Below are 21,998 nucleotides of genomic sequence, written 5' to 3'. Positions count from 1 at the left end.
ACTTTAATGAAACTGGAGATGCCATATTTTGTTTTACTTGTATCAAATCAACATTTACTGTAGCATTACATAAGTTTTAGGTGCACATCACTGAGAAACAAGTGTATATTCTGCACTAAGTTCACTGCTAACCATAATTCTATCCATCATAATTGCCCCTTTGTCCTCATTTATCCATTTCCTCTTTCCCCTTTCCACTAATTGATCTTATAGTCCAAAATGTTATTGAGAAACCTATTTCTTAGAGCTGGATGAAAATGAGGTTCCCTGGTGAATTCTGAATTCTGCCTGTTCCCTAGCTTGGGACCAGGAACAGGTTACAGAGAAAAATATTTCTGTTAGGGCTTCCCATTGCCTCTGGTGTGCTCTCATGCTAAAAAGCAATCTACTTTGGAAGATGGTGGTTATTCATTATCTTCACTCTAGGATAATAAAAAAAATCCTTGTTTCCTTATAAGTAAAATTATGCTACTTGCACATAGGTGGAAAATTGAAGCTTTCAACATGTCTATGTTCTGTTAAAAAGAACAGTGGTTATTACTCAGTTACAGGAACCTACATAACATCCAACCCATGTGGAATAGAAGTGGGGTGAGTTAGACAGAAGAGTCACAGAAAGTAACATTTTTAGTTTCTGCTACGGCAACAGAATTACAAATTGCCTTTTCCTTTCTTCTATAATTTAATTTGTGTTTGGACAAAGAGTTCCCAAGAATAGCTGAAATTTGAGAGAAAAATCCCAGAGATAGTCAATTCTGTCAACCTGCTTATGGAAAAACCTCAAGCCATTACCTAACAAAATAGCAGTATTCACATCGCCTGGTCTGCCTATATTAATGAGAGCCCACTGCACCAGACAGACTCCATTACTCTAGGAAGGAAAACGGAAAAGGTAAGGAATTACACCATCTAGAATAATTAATGGACGTCTACACAGTTGCCAACTCATTGCTTCAAATTTTAGGACTATTTGTATAGCATTTGGTTTTTAATTTACAACCAAGAAATTCATTTTGGAGACTTTAAAAGGATTTTATATATATATATATTTTTTTTAAAGATTTATTTATTTATGCATACAGAACTGGGGTACAGGCCAGAGGCTCAAGGGTGGTGAGAGGCTTCACCAGAGACAGAGTAGGGAACAGAACAGGCAGATCAATGAAGTACACTGCTGAGGGGAGCAGCGGGCGGGTCAGGAGAGGTCTGCCACACCATGTGGTCACCTCCGGTGCAGGCGGGAATCGAACTCATGCAGAAGCGGCTTTAGATTCTCAGTGCTGTGCTTTATCCCGCTGCGCCACCAGGGAGGGCCAGGATTTTATATTTTAAAACACAGTTGCTTTTAGGTAGATTTTGGAGGGAGTAAGGAAGTAGGAAGAAGAGGGATTTGGATAGAAACTCCTAAAGATACTACTAATTTGCCCTCTGCCCTTTGGCAGATACTTGGTTTTCTGAGAAATAGTTTCATCATCTGTAAAGTGCTAATGCAAACGCAACCAACAACCCACAGAACTCTGAAAGTTCTCAAGTCTCATACATCATTAAAGCAGTAATTTTAATCATGATCTTATTAAAATGTTAACTTTTCTAAATCAATTGAGAAATAAAACTTGGAACAAATAGGACTTAAAATCCATTCAGTAAAAAGAGCTTGAAATAAAAACCAAGTCATTCTGATAATTTCATCTGAAAACAAAACTTGAAAGTAAATTAAACAAATGTTTCCACCATTAAGTGGATTGAGGGTGTCATGTCAACTGCTGTGTAGCAGATAAAACTTCTCAGTAATGGCCTCTCAGAGGCTGGGGACAGTTATGCAGAACTGAGGGTGAGGCCTGACCAAGATCACTGAGCTCCTTCAAGGGAATGGCCAGTTTGGGGGTCCTGGAGCAGGAAACAAGTAGATGATAACAGCACTGGGTCTGCACAGGTTAAACACCAAGACTCTGGTGGGGGGCCGGTGGGAGAATAAGAGTTAGGTATTTTATTTTTAATGTCCTATTACTAACAGAGTGTTTTTTTCTAAAAATTTTCCAGCCCACAAATACCAATGATAATTTTTCCAAGGAAAAACAAAGAAAAACTGTTTATTGTTCTTTAGAAAACAATGTTCTCTCTAAAATGTGTTCCAGTAAATCACATTAATAGCTGAACAATCTGCAATTACCACACCACTACTTATTGTCATGTATTAAAAAGACATCAAGAAAAAAAAGAGATTATTCCCCAGAAGGAGAGAACTTTCTCACAGAAACAAGACTTGGAATTTAAAATGCATTTCTTGATGTTATTTCCTTGTATGCAAATCTAGCCTTTAGAGTAAAAACCATAGTCATGATTAAAAATCTATACTCAAATCACCTCTTTCTAAATGTTAGTTAAAGTATCTCCCCTCCCTAAGCATGATTTAGTACTCTAGAAGTTATCTCTCTGTTCTGTGTTCTATTCTGGCCTAACAAAATGTGTGAATTTTCTTAATTCACAAATTAGAAATGGGAAAAGGTGATCTTGCAGGTTATAAATGATGTTTCCCAACAACAGGGAATCCTTTCTGGAGTGACTGTACCAGTTTCTACTGGAGTCCTAAGTTCTTCACCTTTCCAGTACCCCAAAGAGAGATGTTATGTCCCAATTTTATAGAACTAGAACCTCAAGCCAGAAAAGGATAATGTCACTAACTCAAGGACTTTAAATGCAGACATTCCAGGTCTAAAGTGGATGTGCCCCCTTCATAGGCTGCCAGCGGGGTGGCACACTCATATAGCCATGGAAAGGTGGTTTAGAGCTCAAGGGGTTATAAAGCCAAACCAATTATCCACCATGTCTAACAAGAACTGGGTTGGTAGAATCTACCATTAGTGCTTGTTCTGGAGGTGAGGCAATCTGATCTCTCCTCCCACAGCTGTGTCTCTAAGATATCTAAAGAAGAAAAAAAAAATCACCTGTGTCATTGTGCCAGTTCTTTACTATGTAAACTATTCTCTCCCTATCCTCCTTCCTCTGCCCCCCTGGACACTGAGTGGGCGAAGCAGAGCCACCTTGTACCCAGTCTGTCCTCCACTCACACTTGCAGTGCTTTGGGTTTGACAAAGGCAGTCCACACCACTCATTCAGATTAGGCTTCTGGGCAAAACAGATTTCAGATTTCCATATTTACTCCAATCACATCACACCCAGTTTTATTTTTTAAGTTGATTTTTAAAAGATAAATGCAAAATTTTATAAGTTGAACTATATAAGATTATACTACCTGCTTTTATGAAAAAAAGTTCAATATTGGGAATTTTCATATAGTTCAATATAAAATATCTGCCCTCTTATTTTAATCTCCCTGGTTAAATTTTTTAAGTTTTAATTCTTTGAAAATTGAGAGAGGGAGTCTTTCATACTTTTGTTGGCTACTGGATTTGTCCTTTAGTCCTGTTACCTAGCTCTTCTAGGTTGGTATCATCTGTGAAGACACTTTTATAGGAAAGGGCTTTTCAACCTCAGCACTACTGACTCTTTGGATCATAAATTCTTTGTGTTATCTGAATACTCCAGGATTTTTAACAACATCCCTTATCTCTTTCCACTCCAAGTATATCCCATACCCACTTGTGGAAACCAAAAGTCTCTAGACATTGCCAATGTTACCATAGTGGTGGCAAAATACCCCTGTGTCCCTGAAATCACTATTCTAGGGAAAGAACATTGGGTAGCTCATAACTATAGAAAGCTAAAGACTATTTTGAAATTAATAGAATCAAAATCTAAACCAGAATGGTTCAGCTCAGCTATTCAGATCACCTATTCTTCTCCATATGCCATGTGACTTTAAGAAGGCCTTCCTTTATTTCCTATAGCTTTCTCTCAATTAGTCCATTTACTGAGTGCCTTTTTCATCTGGGAAAAGACAAGCTGTATGTCAGTGAGTCTACTAAGAAAGATTCTGGTGACTTGGGTCTTATGCAACAACAGAGTAGAGTATCTTCCCATAGCCAGATTTCAGGGCAAAAGAACATTTTCTCTATTGAAAAATGTAGGCTTACATACTATGTCATAATAGCAGTAACTTAGTAAGAACAAAATCTCTCAATTTTCCACGTATGTTGAGTTATTGTATATTGTATATTGCATTAGGGCTACACATACAAAATTGATATGCTTCACTGAAAGCATTTATTTAAGGAGAGTTTTTATACCCTTAACCACCCCCTCACAAAACACCAAAACCAAACAAACAAACAAACAAAAAACCCCAAAACCAAAACCTTTTTCCCTAGCCTCTCAGGTAGACTTTTTTCTAATCTGGATCAGCCTTCCATGCTATCATCTTACACTTTTTAAAGCTATGAAGCAAGTTTACTGCACACATGTTAACCCTTCCAACTGAAACCTCTACCATCTGTTACCTTCTCCATTTTTCCACTTTCCTTATTTATGTGTAAGTGGTCTTGGTCAGTAGCTTAATGAACATAATTATTGTTGTTACACCTGTTGTAGGAAAATACTCGTCCAGTTTATACTTTTGGTTCAGTCAGCTGTCATATCTCCATGACTACTGATAACTAAGGTTACAAAATTACAATATTTTCTTTGATAAAACTTTGATCAACCCATTAACTTGTACCTGCTTATAAAAATTTAAGGGAAAAACTTTAAGGGTTATCACTTGATGATATATCATTATATGATAATTTGACATTTCATGACTTAATTTGCACAATAAACACATAGGAGAAATTATTAACAATGCATGTGAAGAGAGGGTTGACATATATCACCTACCCTAGTAAATATTCTTCTTCCATCAAACCTTTATCAAACTTGAAAGTTATTTACTGCCTCAACACTTGCATTCAATAAAGTCCCATTAACTTTAATAAGGTAAATTCAAACAATACAAATTATATGTTTAGAAATATAGTTTTTGTAAGTGTTAAATTACTTTAAAAATTAAAAACAACAAAACTGTCTAACAAAGTGATATTTAGAAGTGCTACTTTAAGATCTATAAATAAATTTGATTTGGACAGCAACTGCTTGAATTTCAACAGAGTTAGAACATACATTCTCATAAGCTGAGAGAAAATGTACCTGGAAAGCTTTCTCATACATTTCTCCTTCTTAACAGGCAAGGATGCTTTGGGGGCTCTAGTGTATCCTTCATACACCTTTTTAGCCTGCTGGTGATTGTGTCTTGCCCCCCACACTATACTCAATTTATTTTCATGCTTTTCAACTTTTGCTTTGAGAAATAAAGAATTAGGGTCAGGAGGTAATTACCCTCTCAGGGCACTGAACAATCAGTGTTTTATATACTACCTGCTCCAAATTTCTCTCTCTCACATGCACACTACATATATACATATATGGCACACATGTACATAAATATACACACGCACATATATTTATACACATACGCATAAACCTCATCTGCGTTTCAATTATTATTAGGCTCCCATTACTTTGCCCCTAGGCTGATATAACAATTCCCTTTCTGTGGTTCTTGTCATCCTGCTCTTTCAATTATAATACATCCCACATAACCACTATGGTTTAAAGCTTTTTAAAATGCTTTTTCATCATGTTGAATGTTCTGCTCAAAACCTTTCAACAGCTCCCCATAATCCATGAGATGAAAACAACTTTGAATCAAGGCTTTCTACAGTACTGCCTGGATTCATGTCCACACATTATTTCCATGCACATATCAGTCATTAAATCAAAACCACTCTGGTCACTGTTTCTTAAACATAGCTTGAGAAGGCCTATATTTCAGACATGTGAAGGTTCACCCTGATTCTTGTCCTATGTTCTAAATCCTATCCATCCTTCTAGCACCTGCTTTCAAACTAATTTGTGTAGAAGGGCATTCAATTCCCATAATGCATATGGATAGCACATATATTCATTTGTATGTATCACACCACTATGTATACCCTCAGAGTTTGGAAAAACTGTATAATGTGAATGTGAAAAGATCACTGAATCTCTTGTCATATTTAGGAAAGAACAACATGACACTAATAATACTTATTACCTTATTATAAAATCAGAAGGTCCAAGAATGTTCAATCGGAGAGGGCCTTAGTTCTGCTAGGCCCAACACATATCCTTGATCACTACAGTCAGGCAACTCCCAGAGTCAGTGGGTGACAAAGCTGAGTTACAGTCCAGTGATTTTAGCACAAATATGAGGTTTGCCATCCATAAAGTCAAATGTTGAAAATATTTAGAAGTCATCTTATATCCTGACGTGCTGGAATATAGATTTCTCTATTCTTAGGAACCTTAGGAATAAGCCTATTTTTACCTACTATATAATCCTACAGTTTTTTAAGAAAATGTTTTTAAATGAAACTTAAGTTAAACTTCTACAATTCTTCTATTGAACCCTAAAAATCAGTTGAATCTTAATATTTACAAATAATGCACTCTACTCTGCTAATACTGATTTAAAACAAAGGAATTCAAACCTTGATAAAAGATCACCTGCTGTATACAGTAAGTACATCAGTGTTGTATTAGAATTTTTTTGGATATGAAATAAATAAGGCCCCCAATTTGTCACCTTAATTCTTTACCTCTTCCCTATATGTGTTTATAAATTATGGGTATCCAACATCTATGGCCCTACTTATAAGTCTAAATTTTCAGCAAAGCACAATTCTTTGTCTGAGAAAAGGTGATGCAATGATTACATATCACTGCATGATACAGGCTGTCTAGGGTTATTAAAAGAGGCAGGTCTGACCAATTTACAAGTATCACCCCTGCACCTTGCTCTCATAGCTCACTGCTGAGTCTTATGTTCACAGAGGGGTCCCTTGGGATCCTTTTACAAACGACTGTTTATTATTATATTATTCCATCATATATCTCATGAGAGGAGGTTGTAATATCCGTTAAGACAATCGAACTATTTTGACTTCTATGATAGAATATTACTCTATAGATGACGTTTAAAATATGTTTTCTTTAACACTGTTTGGTAAAAGGTTCATTAAAATAAAGAATTAAATAAAAACAAAATGTTTCTAAGACAAGTTAAGTATTCTGAACTACAAAATAAGTGGCTAAAATTAAGGCGGGAGGAGGGGATGCTAAAATTGAAATATAAACCAGGAGTAATTGTAAATCAACAGAGCTTATCATGGTGTCTTGCAGAATAGTCACTGTCTATTCTTATTTGCAGACAAGAGAATTCATATAGTTGAGTTTAGTGGAGAAGAATTTTTTTTTTATCAGGGAATTAGATAGATTATAGAATATCTAGAAGTGCCAAAAAACTTGTCATAAACCACATACACCAGGAGCAAGGTGGCAAATGCCACCTACATGCCAGCTACACCACAGAGCAGTTCCAAAAGACTCCACTTCCTGCTCTTGTTGCCAGCAATGCAGGTGCCTAAGCAGAACTTCTGACACAACTGCTCTCTAAATCTACATTCCAGAGTCATGCAGGTGTCTGTGTTGGATGGAACCTAAGTAAATGTTAATCCATCTGCAAGAAGTCAGGAACATGGAGAGTTCAGCTTGCTAGTCTACCGTGTTGAAGGCACACTGAGGAGGAAGGAGGAAGAGGCTGGGAAGTGAGCCAGTGGCCAGGGACATAAAAGGGCACATTTGTGAATCACAAAAGGGCTAAATAAACATAACTCTACTTATGTCCAGCCATACTGTGGGGAGTGATTATTTCTCTCATGTTCTGAAATTCCACAATACCTAGTGTAGCATATAGTCAAACCATTATGTTCAAAGATAAGAAAAGAGGAGGGGGATCAACGAATTAAGATATTAGAAAGATGCAATATACTCAATAACTCAAGTGTAGCTGTCCTTTCCCCACCTCTGCAGAAACATTACAAGGACTCACTACTGGGAACTGTCATGATCAGATTCCAAATCCAATAGTGTCTTACATGGTTTACATCCTCAGTCTCCAAAGAATCTCCTGAAGTAGACACTATAATCATCCACATTTTTAGACAAGAGAACCAAGGCACAGCAAAGTCAAGAGCCTAGTACGATGTGTAGTCAAGACTAGAACTCAGACAGGCTGTCTTGTATCCTATGTTCTCAATTGTTTTACCAAAGCATGACCTTATACTATTATGGTATAGACTTGGGGCTAAACAGACACTTTTAGGGCAGAACCATATATATTTCTCTACCTGAGAGAGGTCTCATACTTTGTTGGAATGTTACAAAATATAATCATACAACATTATAAATGAAAATGACAAAGACCTACATTTCCCAAAAATTTTATATGCAAATTTACAATAATAATTTTGCATTAATGTGAGCTTTGCATTTAAAAGAGAACTTAACTTTGATGTATAATAAACTATGTTAAGACATTAAATCTGTAAGTCATTGTTAAAAAAGTTTACTTATTTTAAGTAAAGAAAATTTCCAGTCTTTGATATGTATACTTTGAAACATGAAAATAAAATTCCTTTCCTCAACTGTCCCTTTCTATTTCACAAATATTGATCTCTCCATATGTTATAAATAATGATGAAATTAATAGGAACTGTTTTTAATAAATCCAAATCATAGCTCCTTTCATGTCCAAATTTTTGGGAAAGACTGAGGTGAAAAAGTTGCTTAAGCTTTAGGAAAAACTGAAAACAACCTGAAACAGCTTTCGAAGAGAGCTGAAAGACAATGAACAGGGAAAACAACTACAGAAAGGTATTTGCAGGTTGGGGATGGGAGGGCACTTCAATTAGTGGGATATGAGGTAGGGTGGGACCAAGGCCAGAGTCCAAGTAAAACAAGATTAAAAGGAGGAATACAAGCAAAGACTATTAGTTTGACCAACATGTTAGCCATGATTCAATGGGAAAGACATACTCTGTGGAATAAGTAAAACTTGTCTGTAAATTCTCTTTAAATATCTGGTATCCAACAAAGGTTCTCATTGTTTTTGAACCTTAGGCACTTAAACAAGGTGTCTATATAACTGACTTGCAGAGAAGAACCAAAGGGACATCACACACTGGGTCAGTACCATGCAATTCCCAGCACAGAATGTGGCACCCTCAGCACAGAGGGTACTGAGGAGGTGCAGAGCACTCTCCTCTCCACAAGACACAATGCAGCCAGGCAGAGGAAAGATTAGTTACAGGCAGGCTGCACAGTCCAAAAGACGCCTCAAATTTTCTTTATAATTTATAGTTTTAAAAATGTATTTCTATTCCTAATTATTTTCTAATTGAGTAACAGGGCTAGTTAAAAAAAAAATACTTACAGTCAGTGAAAATTAAAGCTATTTTGAAGCATTTTCACAAACATACTAATGAACTATAAACTTACACTATATATTACTGTGGGAAAGCTTCACTGGTAAAGTAATTGTTTTAGTCACTAAATTATTAAATTATGAAAACTGCTATAATTGGCCCAAATAAAAGTGGTTTGGGATGTGTTATATTTTGGTATGTGCATATTTTTTTAAATATAAATTGACTATATTTCTTTACTTAATGAATTTCTATATTATATGAAACCATGATTTTATATGACTATATCACAGAACAGAGGGCAACCTGTATTCCATCTATTTTACAAACATATTTTTTAATAAATAAAAAGTCTCCAATAAACCTATTCCTTTTCAAATCATCCTATGTTTGGGAAAAATGTCCTATTAGCATCTTGGAACTCATTTCAAATCCAACATAATGTTAGTTACTACTGACATAATTTTGATACTTTCAAATCTAGGAAAGCATTTGTAAGATGACCAAGCCATTCCATAATGTTCTCAAGGCCCTGTGTACTGTCACAGTTTTATAACTGAATGGCAGCCTGAGTTGGTCTGATGAGGGTCATACAGACAAGTGTGCCACCCAGAGGCAAAAGGAGGAAATTCACCAGTACAAAACCAATATTAACATTTAAAATTTTATTTGCTATTACTTATTTTATTTTACAAATACAGGAAATTCTTTATAATGCTCTCTCTGCAGGAACAAAGTCTTTCAGTTCCAGGCTATATAAAAGTGTAGGCTCTTTGAGAACTGTCACAGGATGGAAACAGATCCTGACATGGTACTAGTTACAGGTGCAGTTTGCCAAATTAAAAAATTTAATTTAAGTGTATTCTCTACAGTAAATACTTTCCTTTCTTTTTATAATTAATGTAACATGAACTTTCAGAAGTACATATAAAGTTCTGTTACAATCACACTGATTTATTTAGACATATAGAGGAAAAGTTAAAACTAACAACCAGAGACATTTCTTACTTAAATGAGAAAAGTTTCTTTCATTAGAAGGTTTTCTATATAATTTTCTTCTGGCAAAGGAATAAAGTTTATTTAGAGTAATTCTATTTGGCAGACAATCAGGGTTCTTAAAATACATACCAAATAATTGTTAAGGTTAAAGAAAAACAATCAATGTTATTAGACACATAAAAGTTCAAGCTTCTAATAGCCTAAACAATGGGCTGATTATAAAATGGAGATTTATACTATTCCTGTTTTGTCTCAGAAGTCTGAACAGTGGGATTACTGCCAGCCACAGGGCATCATTTACGAGTTACATATTTTACAATGAACTACAAAAGATCAAAAGATCAAACCAAATTTAACTCAAAGCATAGCTTATATATTAAAAAGCAAAAATGATTTTAAAACTTGAAAACATTTTCTACACTGTAAAATCTTTTTTTGAGAAGTGTGCACTACCAAATATCATAATATATATTATTTTATCTCATTTTGTTTCATTTCACTCCAATATACTTTACAATAGAAAGATGATTCTACACTCACATCAATTCATGTAACTTGCTAGAAAACTCACCCTAATAATATATGAGTTTAAAGCTAACATCAAATTTGTTTGCATTAAATGAGAAGATTCTACAGTTTCTTATCACTTGCTATTTCAAGTAAAAATTTTTTTTCTTAAAATCTTAGCAAAATAAAGTACTGTTAGTTAAACCTTCCCTTCTTGGTTCTGTCACTAAAGTATCTCATTATCTGTAAGAGTACATTCTTCTTGTATTTATTCCTCTTGATCCCAGAATATCTGAACGTGAAGCACAAACAGTTCTACGTTCATATCTCTACTTTCTACATTTAATCAGGAAATACGGGGGACTATGGGTCTAAGTCCAGTTTGCTATATAGCTGTCTTTTGCACACCACTGAAACTGGAGCAAATGTGACAAAGACAGCTTAGTAGGATGGTAGGATTATTACCTTTAGATAAAAGTTCAATGATTAAAGCTCAAAGTGTTTATTAGGGAATATACCGTAAGAGTTTTAAGCAAGTGCAAGGGCTAGGACGGTTCAAGTGCATTCTGAAACAACAGAAAATCTGGCTAACTGGGAGAGAGACTTATTAAATGTACCCTGGGGATATCAAAAAGACTTGTGTATCTGGCTTACACTTTCAAAGAATAAAAGAATTATACAAAGGTAGGTCATAAATGATTCAAGTGTACTAATAAGTATGTACACTTTAAAGAGTAAATTCTGAAACACTTTCCAAACTGCTACTGATCAAGAAGTTCAAGTGATAAAATGAAATACATTAAAATTTCTTAACCCTTTTGTATTCCTGCTCATCTTCAATGCTTAATCTTAGTTCTCTTCATTTTTTAAATCTATATTCATTTAACCACTTCCTGATTAATGTCTATGTCTGCTCCAAGTCCAACTCTATTCTATCGCTAGAATATCGCATTTTCAAGTCCATCTTCAGAGTCCAGAATAATCCCTGTGTAGTAGAAACCAACCCTATCACTGACCCATTAGAGATTCAGAGAGCAAGTCTGCAGTCAGAGTACTCCAGTTCTCCTCCCCAACCTCTGTCCACTGGACACAACGGGAGAAAGGCACCAGGCTGCCCACTTTGCACTAACCACGCCATGTGTATGCAAAGGGGCTGTCACAACGGTTTCCTTTGGCTTTCTGTTCAATTTCATCACCATTCACAAAACTTGTCATTAAAAAATGGTAAGCCTCTAATTTATGGTTAAGGTTTTCCACAAAATATCCTAACTTCTAAAAAAAACTATTTTCAAATATTTTAATGACCAGAATAATTTCCTTCAAACATTAGCTAAAATGCCAACAAAAAGTAGATTAAATAGTATTTATGAGGGTGACAGGACAGGCAGAAATTAAGCTGTAGAGAACTATATACATCAAAGAATAAAATTCAGATTTGGTTTGGTACATTACAAAGTCACAGAAAGAAAAAGCAGGAATGTGGTTAAAACCAGTTTTGAAAAACCAGTGTGGTTGCTGTGTGTAAAAGAGTTGAAACTGAAAATCTCGACATTTCTGTTACATTCTCATAAAACTTAATTAAACCTGCAAAGCATGACATACAACTTCCAAATTAACGGGCTACCGTGATAAAGGAGTCCCAGAATACCTGATCCTCGCTGGTTAGTCCCAAGTGCATCACGAGGTAAAAATGCACCAGGAAGTCTGAGTTTGGCAGCACGTCCTGGCGTCTGGTCATCATGGCACAGATCAGTCTGTAGGCCTGTAGTTTGCCTTCCTTATATTCATTTGGCAATGTAGTCGCCTGCCAAAGAAATGATGTTTAAAGATTTAATCAACTCCAGATGCAGAACATTTCAACATTTCATTTACTACTCAGTTTGCCATAAAAGTTGTTTATGGAGATGTGGGATGCAGTAGTTTTAGAAAGACCCAGCTTGACTTGTAAGCATGCAGTTTGGGGCAATTACAATTTTTAAACTCAATTGCAGAAAGAAAGAGGAAATTGCAATAAAGAAATCAACACATATGCACTTGCCTTAAATAGCCATGATGCAAACATTCTGAGTGGTGGGATCAGAACCGGAGGAGATGGAGAAGTCTGGTTATCCAGACTTATTGCTAGATTATCCCGTATCTAATTCACAAAGAGGAAAATTTTAGGAACAGCAATATGTAGGTTATCCTCAAGATATTTCAAATTGTATTTATGGTCAAATATCTGCTTCTAATTAAATTTCTCTAAGTTGAGTGAAACTCTACAATATCTACAAATTTCTTTTGTATCATATGATCTATTATCCATTGGTATTATGGTTCTGAGTTGTTATACCTGGTTTTACATCTAACATATGACTAAGGCACTGCTTTTTATTGACTACTGTTTGGAGAGGCGCAGAACTCCAAATGTTGATTAACAGTTTATCAAATGTTTTACATATAAACATGAAGTATGTTTCTGAAAAAGAATGTAATAGAGTAAGAAAAGTATATATAATAACAAGAACCAAAATGAAAAATGTATGTATTCTAAGATTTCACTTTTGTGAAACCTTTTACCACAGAAATAAGATTATATGTTTGTTAATAGTGGTTATTTCTTGAGATGGATGTTAATTTTCTTCTTAGTATTATTTCATACTTTCAAATTTTGTACAATAAAACCAATATCGTTTTTATAAAGAGAATAACTAAAACTACATAATACTCTATTATTTAACATTCTACATAGTATCCAAGAGCTGACAGTAATATTTCTTCTAATCCATTAAGTAACTGTCCTGCAAGTATAAGATCCAACTATAAGAATTTTTATTTACTCTTTTACAAACAAATATACTTTACCTAACACCTAATTTGCATTTCAGAATATATGTTCAGTAGGTCAAGGCAAATTAATTTTCCTGTGTTAGAATAAAAGGTAATGTAGTGAGATATACCTTTGCTAGTTTGTACCAGAGTTCATAGAGGTAGCCAAAAACTTTGGCATGGATCCTTGGTGACTGGATATTATTCACATCTCCAAGGATTCCCAAGACTCTTCTCCATAGCACAGCAGCAGAATCTGGGTGCCAACCGGTGAGGTTCCCCCCAGCAATGATACTACAGTCGTCGGTAAGGCATTCACTGCTGTCTAGGGAGAAATATGTGTGTGTTAACCCTATAAAATCAGTCATGATTTCACCACTATAGCCTTTTTTCTTCAATAAAAATTAAAATGAAGTGTTAAATGAATGACAATTTGAAATGATAGAAAAGCAGAATAAATGAAGAAAGGTTAGATGATTTTGATGCTTCCAATTATAAGGACAATAATCTAGAAAAGACAAATCACTTCTTGGAGACCTGCAGAAGAAGGATAGGCGAACCTTGAGCAAGATGGGTAGGGAATAGGGGCATGAAAAATAGGTGGTAGAAGGGTCTCATTGCCAGTGACTTCTGTTGTGGCTGTTACAGATTCCATTTTTAAGAAATGCACACTATCATGTGAATGTCATCATACACTGTTCCCATAAACTATTACTTTAGTCCCTTTCTTTTCAAGACAGCATATCTACAATTCAGCTGCAAATTGTGATTCACTGACACTCAACTCTACTAACCTCAATACTGCACTTACATTTTTAGGCTTTGAGTTGTTTTGGTTTTGTCTCTTTGTAGTCCTCTCAAAGTGAAATCACTGGTGTTTTTCTTTCTCTTTCTAACGTATTTCACTTATTACAACACTTTAGGGGTCTATGCATATTGCTGAAAATGACAAGACTTCATTTTTTTGGTCAAGATTGTTCTGGTTATTTGGGGTCTTTGTGGTTCCATATAAACTTCATTAATGTTGATTTATTTCTTTGAAGAAGTCTATTGATAATAGGGATTGTATTGAATCTGCATTTTCCTCAGGTAAGAAGACCATTTTAAGAATTTTAATTTTTCCAATCCCTGCAGAAGGAATATTATTCCATTTCTTTCTGTTCTATTACTTTGAATTTTTTGTTGATCTCATCTTTTACTTCCTATTCTAGCTTTATTTCTTGATGTTACTGTTAGTGGGATTTTCTTGATTTCATTCTCTTCTGATTCACTATGTGCATATAAGAATGCAACAGAGGCCCTTCCTGGTGGCTCAGCGGGTTAAAGCACAGCACTAAGAAGCTAAAGCCACTGCAGCATGAGTTCAATCCCTACCCCAGAGGTGACCCACATGGCGCAACAGACCTCTCTTGACCCATCTACTGCTCTCCTCAGCAGTGTACTTCATTCATCTGCCTGTTCTGCTCCCCACTCTGTCTCTGGTGAACCCTCTCACCACCTCTGGCCTATACCCCTGTTCTGTTATGCATAAATAAATAAATCTTAAAAAAAAAGAATGCAATAGATATTTGTATACTGATTTTATCGACTATCTCTTGATTATACTGGTTAATCATTTCCATTAATTTTTAGGGGTGTCTTTAGGGTTTCCTTTGTATATTATTAGACCTGTAAATACTATTAGTTTTACTTCTTTCTCAATTTGGATTCCTTTTATCTCTCTCTTTTTTCTAATTGCTCTAGCTAGGACATCTGCTACTATGCTAAAAAGTAGTGGTGAAAGTGGACATCCGTGTTGTATATCTGATCTTAGATGAAAAGCTTTCAGGTTTTCACCATCCAGTATGAAGATAGCTGTGGTTTTGGTATATATGATCTATATTATGTTGAAGTATGTTCCATCTACCCCCATTTTATAGTTTTTATTATAAATGGATGATGATTTCGTCCCGATTTTTTACTATTTAGCAGCATAAAAATGTTCATAATTGTCTTTTATGATCATCTACATTTCAGAAGCCTACTGTAATTTCTTTTGTTTCTGATTCTATTAGAGGTTGTTCCCACATTTAGTGATTCTAGCTACATTTGTCTACTTTAATTTTTCAAAGAACCAGATTTTTGTTTTATTGAGTTTCCAAACATTTTAATTTCCATTTCATTTTTATTTCTATTTTAATTAGAGTATAAGCCCTAATTTTTTATTATTTCCTTCCTTTTCTGGCTTTTGGTTTTATTCATTCATCTTTTTCTAGTTCCTTAATATACAAGTTTAGATAATTTAAAACAAGAATTCCCTCTTAGTGACTCTTTTGTTGTGTTCCATGGTCTTTATCTCCAGATATTCTTAATTTTCTCCTTTGATTTCTTAATCCAATTGCCATTGTTGTCCAGTCTCCACAAATAAGAGGTTTTTCTCTGCTTTCTTTTTATGCTTATTTCCAGTTAGATACCATTCTAATCAGTGAAGATACTTATTTCAATCTTCATGAATTTATTGACACTTATTTTGTGACCCAATATATATTCTATGCTAGAGAATTTTTCATTTACTTGGAAGAATGTGTTATACCCTATAAATATCAGTAGTCCCACTTATTTTAATCCTCCATTTAATGCTTTTGTTCCTTTGTTGTTTTTCTGGAAAATCACTGATGTAAGTGTGGTGTCGAAGGCCCCTACGACAACTGTATTGTGGCCAATGTCCATTATTAGGTATGTTAATAATAGTCATCTGTATTTCAGTGCTACGTCATCTGGTATATATATGAGTGTTAAGTCTTCCTAACATATTGATCCCTTAATCATCATATAATATTCACACCTGTCTTTTGTTATCTTTTTAGCTGAAAGTTTATTTTTTATCTAACTACAACTGTCTCTGTTCCTTTTTGTATCCATTTACTTATAAGATTGTTTTCCAGGCATTTATTTTGAGCTTATGTTTATTCAGGAGTTCAGGTAGGTAGACTTATCCTGAAGACAGGAAAAAACTGGGTTTTATTTTCTGATCTAATTGGTTACTCTATGCCTTTTGATCAGTGAGTTCAGTCCATTTACACTGGAGGTGATTAACGCTATCCAAGGATTTGCTATTACTGTTTTTTCTTTAATATTCTGGTTCTATTCTATATTCATGGATTTAGATAATAATGCTCCTTTCAAAATTTCCTCCCGGGGGAGGTGTAGCTTTGGCAAACTCCTTCACCTTTTGTTGGGAAGTCCTTTTTTTTTTTTTTTTTTCTCACATCTGAAAAAGAGGTTTGTAGAATATGGTGCTTTGGGCTGGCATTTTTATCTTTGAGCATTTTGAATATATCATTCTTTTCCTCATTTGCCACATTTCTACTGAGAAGTGTGATTTCTTGATGGGAGTTACCTGACTTTATCCTGCTAGTCATCTTCAATATTCTTCTCTGTCTTGAATTCTGGCTAAATTCAATTTGTGTCTTGGTTGATGTTTTACTGCTTTTAGATCATGCTCTTGCATATTAATTCCTTCTCAGGTATTGAGAAGCTATTATTGCCTTGAGTAAGTTTTGTATCCTCTGTTCTTTCTCTTCCCTTTCTGGGATACCTATTATTCTTATTCTTGTTTTGTTTTAAAGATTTATTTATGCATACAGAACTAGGGTACAAGCGACAGGTGTAGGAGCAGTGAGAGGATTCACAGAGTGGGGAGCAGAACAGGCAGACTGCTGGGACTACACTGCTGAGGGGAGCAGCGGGCGGGTAAAGGAGAGGTCTACCTCGCCATGTGGGGCAGAACTTGCATTGAGGCTGCTCTGGCACACTTGCAGTGCTGCGCTTTAACCCGTTGTACCACCAGAGAGGCTCCCTATTATTATTCTGTTGACTTTCTTAATGGTGTTGGATATTTCTCAAATTACCTCTTCACTTTTTTTTTTTTTTTGCATGGTATTTCTTTCATTTTTCACTTAAATTCTTAGTGCATTTCTATTACATTTTTATCTAATCCTCCATTTGGTCTATACTATTTTCATACCTTCCTCTAGAGTTCTTGATTTTACTACTTCCTTATTTTCTGTTACTTTCTTATTTAAGGTTTCAAATCTTACCTTTTCTTCATTAATTTTATTTCTGAGATAATTTTATTTTTCTGAATTTTGTTGTTTCTCTTTCATTTGCTTTTTTGATTTCTCTTGCATTGCTTTTACTTTCCTTTCTGAGGTTTTTTTTTTTTTTTTTGCAGCTCTTTTAAATGTCTTTACTTATGGCAGTTCTTCACCTAAAAAGGATATATAATCTTCCATCTTTTTGTGCTTATATTCTGGAAAGTTGTTCCCACCTTGTGATGTCTCATGTTGCCATGTATTCTACTTTTTTGTCTGTACATTTTGTTGTTTGACATCACCCTATTTTTATTACTTTTTAATATTGATAGCAGTATCTTTCAGTGTTAAACTATTTCATTTTTCCCATAGGTGGTGCTCTTTTTATGTTTTTGGCCTTTGTTGTATATACTAAGAACTGTTCTGGTGTTGCTGAATCAACAGGATGGGGCTGGGGCTGTTGGCACTCAGAGAGTGGTACAGAACATTTTAGCTAGGTATGGCTCATTTTTGTGATACTCTTACCCTCTGGTATTTGGGATGAGTGAGCAGTCCTGTGCATTCTTGAGATGCCTCATGAAGTATGGAAGGTAAGCGCAGGCTACATTGCCTGCTTTGGTTTTATCTTTACTGGGGAACCTGTCTGTGTGGAGTACTCTAGTTCTTTCATGAGGTTTCTCAAACTTCAAAGGTGTGTGTCTCCACACAAATTCCATCTAAGACCACTGGCTAAACTGACTGCCCTACTACTGATGTCTCTTGTTCCAGACCACAAGCCCAAGTTTTCTCTCTCCACCTGTCTTCTGCTCAATGTAACACAAATTTCTCCAGTGTCACCCTGTTTGAAGTTCCACCATTTTCTGATATCCAAAATTTGTTCAAGTTCCATCCCTAGCTGAAAGACTAGGGACTATATTGTCTATGTTTTCTTTAAGTGTCATTTGCTTTGTTTTGCTGAAATCTAGTTCTGATTATATGGATGAGGGAGCCTGGGATTTTCACTCTGTTGCCATTCTAATGTTAATTCTTCCACAGTGTTTTTAAAGGAGCAGTTTTTAATTGTCTACCCTAGTTCTTTCTAATATATACACATATGTTCTCAATTTTATTGGTTTCTATTAACCTATAATTCTTATTTTTTGAATAGGACACAGATCAGTATTTTCCTCTTTCAATGTACAATGTTAAGGCCATATACATTCTTTCATAATAGTTTTCAGCCATCTTCTAGAGTTTAGATATGTAGATTCCATGGCAGTTGGTTGAAAGATTTCCTAATTCACAATTTTTGTTTTTGGACTTAATGTGATTGAAGTACAATTTTTAGTTTTTAAGGTATTTTTCTTGTCTTAGCTTTTGTTCTTAATTTATTTTATTACACACACAGTATAGTTTCAGATCATGTATCTTTTCAGAATTCCATAATGAATTAGTAAATTTCTGTAAAAATTCCACATGCTTTTGAAAAATCACATGTATTTTTAATTACAAAGTTTTCCATATATATTCTTTCAATCAAGATTAACTGAACAGTGCAAGTTATTTCTACTATAATATTTTACTTAACTCATTAATTAATGAAAATTGTTATTAAAATTTCCTACTGTTATTATGGTTGTTGCAGTTATTCCTTGTAATCCTGTCTAATTTTGCCTCATGTATCTGGAGAAAATAGGTTCATATGAATTGAGAATTGCTGTTTTACTACCAAATGATTTTTGCATTAAAGTTTATTAACTGGGCTCTCGTTGGTGGTACAATAGGTTAAAGCGCAACATTATGAAGCTATCTGAAATCACTGCAGCATGAGTTTAATCCTCTGCCAGGGAGCTGACCCACGTGGCGTGGCAGACCTCTCCTGACCCGCCCATCTGCTGCTCCCCTCTGCAGTGTATTTCAGTACATCTGCCTGTTCTGCTCCCCACCATCTCTGGTGAATCTTTTTACCCACAATACCTCTGGCCTGTACCCAATTTCTGTAAGTATAAATAAATAAACCTTTAAAAAAATAATAAGTTTATTAACTGATATACATAAAGTTTCAGCTTTTGTCTTTTTTCCTATCTATTAAAGTAGTTATTTAGTCATGTATATCTCCCTACCCCATTAAGTATTAGAGATATCTCTTGTAAACTTTTCATGGCTGATTGTAGTTTTCAATAGAATCTAAGAATTTATTATTTTAATTGCAAATTTTGACTGCATATATTTATTACAATTACTAAATTATTTTGATAGTGAATCTGACACAGAGCAAGATTTAAGAATGGTTCTGTATCCTACCAACACTTTACCCAGCTGCTAGCATTATTGTAAGTGATAAAAAGATCCCAAGACATTGAAATAAAGAATAAGCATGGAACACAGTGTCAAGAAAACAATTTTCTAACAGAACACTGTTCCTGTTACCAAGGAAAACACATCTGTATTTCTGATATTAATTATCATATTATCAATTGAGAAGATACATGAAAATGGGGAGGGATAGAGGGGAAAGATAGCACGAAAGGGGTTTTCCTGGCTTTACTGCTGGGAGGATAATCTGAAGAGTCTGAAGAAACACTAGACCCAAAGGGTGCCATTGGTCAAGGAGACACTGGAGACCAGTGTCGAATACTGCAGTAGGGACACTGAAAAAAATTCAACTCCATTCAACAAAAGGTGGGTGAAGAGAGATGCCTACAGACTGGTTGGGGCAGGAGCTTGCTGGCAGCTCTGGGGAAGGGAAGACTGACCTGTGTGAAAGGAAGGCTCTTGACAGAGTAGATAAGTATAGAGGAGCGGGGTGTGCCAAACAGACCAGGTCCACAGTGACGTGGACTAAAATGTGCTTACCACCTACATTCTACCCTGTTGGGACAAGTGCTACCCTGTGAGATATACAAATTGCAGAGACATGAGTCGGGAAATCAGAGTGGGGAGCTACCAGAAGTACAAAGAGCAGGAACCAGACTCCATGCAAACCAATTTTCACCAGGGACTGGACTGCTCCAGGCCTTCCCTGATGCCAACTCAAAAACTGAAGGTGAGTTCTTGACATACAGGTACAGAAACAGAAAAGCCAAGTGGGAAAAGCTAAACACAAGACAAAATCTACTGTGCCATCTGCTGGAAAAGTAGAAATTCTGCATCCTCCGAAAGGAACTGTTGAAAAAATAGCTAATCATAAGCTCCCAAGTGACAAGCAGCACAATATGGCAGTTAATTTCTCTCAAACAATGACATCTCTTTTAATCCCTTAACAGAAGAAAAGTAAGGGAATTATATGATTTACAGGTTTTTTTTTTGTTTTACCCCCACCCCCAAAATATAGCCATCCAAAAAAAAAAAAAAAAAAAAAGAAAAAAAGATTAGCTCCCTCCTTTCCAGTCACACTGAGGGTTTACTTGAATAACACTGCCAGGTGCCTCAACCCTGCTACCTGTCTACTGAAGCATTCTATAGAAGCAGAAAATCTGTTCAATACTGCCTTCCTCTCAGAAAAATTTATATCACAATGATAAAATCTTAGAGAAATAAGCCTCATCAGATTATCAATATGTGTTGACTGCTTTAGAAGTATTTGAAGTGACTGCATGTTCATTATTACTATGAAAAAATTTTTTCAATGAGTGGAAATGTTTTTGCCTAAAATTACTCTATTCATGGCATAAGTAACAGAGCAGATGCTGACATTTTACATAGAAGGTTTCTCAGTAAAGCAGCACTTAATTAAAAATGGGGATTTGAGAGATGTTAGAAAATTTCACATTTACCATAAAAATATCAAATATTTAGTTTATTTTCTTTTCAGGAGTGAGCTAGTAAGCTAGCCTATTATCTTCTCATTTCCCTACTGTTAAATGTTAGGAAGGCATTTAAAGCTTTTATTAAAGTGGAAACTCTTAAAAACAACAATATTCTATCATCTTTCTCCAAAAACAAAGTATTTAATTTTGACAGAGCAATAAACTTTATAACTCTGTAATATGCAAAGGACAATAGCCATGAAATAAATCTTGGTAATAGGTTTAAAAAAAAAAGCCTATGACCAAGTGATGATATCACAATGAGGCTGCTAGTTTAGATAGGCTTGCTGGAATTTTCATGAACCACACCTGGTACTCTGGAAATGAAATTCCCTATTTATTTGAAACCTAAACAGAAGGAAAAAACACACATCTCAACTGAAACACCTTAATCTGGAAACCAGAACATTCAGGCCTACACTTTGATAATTGAAAATAGAGAAGCAAAGTTGACATTCATTCCTCTGCCTTTCAGATCAAGTCACTAAGACCTCACTCTCCTCTCCTCCTCATCTGCTTCCCTGTAACAGTGTTTAAAGAATTCAGAAAGAAACCAATTCCGAGGTAGCTACCATTATTATTTT

General features: G+C 35.2%; 1 protein-coding gene across 1 annotated transcript in view; it reads right to left on the bottom strand.

The window, feature by feature from the left end:
• Positions 1-21,998, bottom strand: part of RALGAPA2 (Ral GTPase activating protein, alpha subunit 2 (catalytic)) — a 285,916-nt gene that overhangs the window by 141,900 nt on the left and 122,018 nt on the right. Inside the window, exons 21-23 of the mRNA XM_012728090.1 lie at positions 13,685-13,878; positions 12,784-12,882; positions 12,394-12,549 (exon numbers count right to left, since the gene is read on the bottom strand). Of these exons, the coding sequence (XP_012583544.1) occupies positions 12,394-12,549; positions 12,784-12,882; positions 13,685-13,878 (449 nt within the window). The remainder of the gene's footprint in view (positions 1-12,393; positions 12,550-12,783; positions 12,883-13,684; positions 13,879-21,998) is intronic.

This window comes from Condylura cristata, unplaced genomic scaffold, assembly GCF_000260355.1.
Source record: "Condylura cristata isolate star-nosed mole 26May11 unplaced genomic scaffold, ConCri1.0 scaffold00022, whole genome shotgun sequence".
Taxonomy (NCBI): Eukaryota; Metazoa; Chordata; class Mammalia; order Eulipotyphla; family Talpidae; genus Condylura; species Condylura cristata.
The sequence above is the reverse complement of the archived record's forward strand: the minus strand, read 5'-3'. Positions and strand labels throughout refer to the sequence as shown.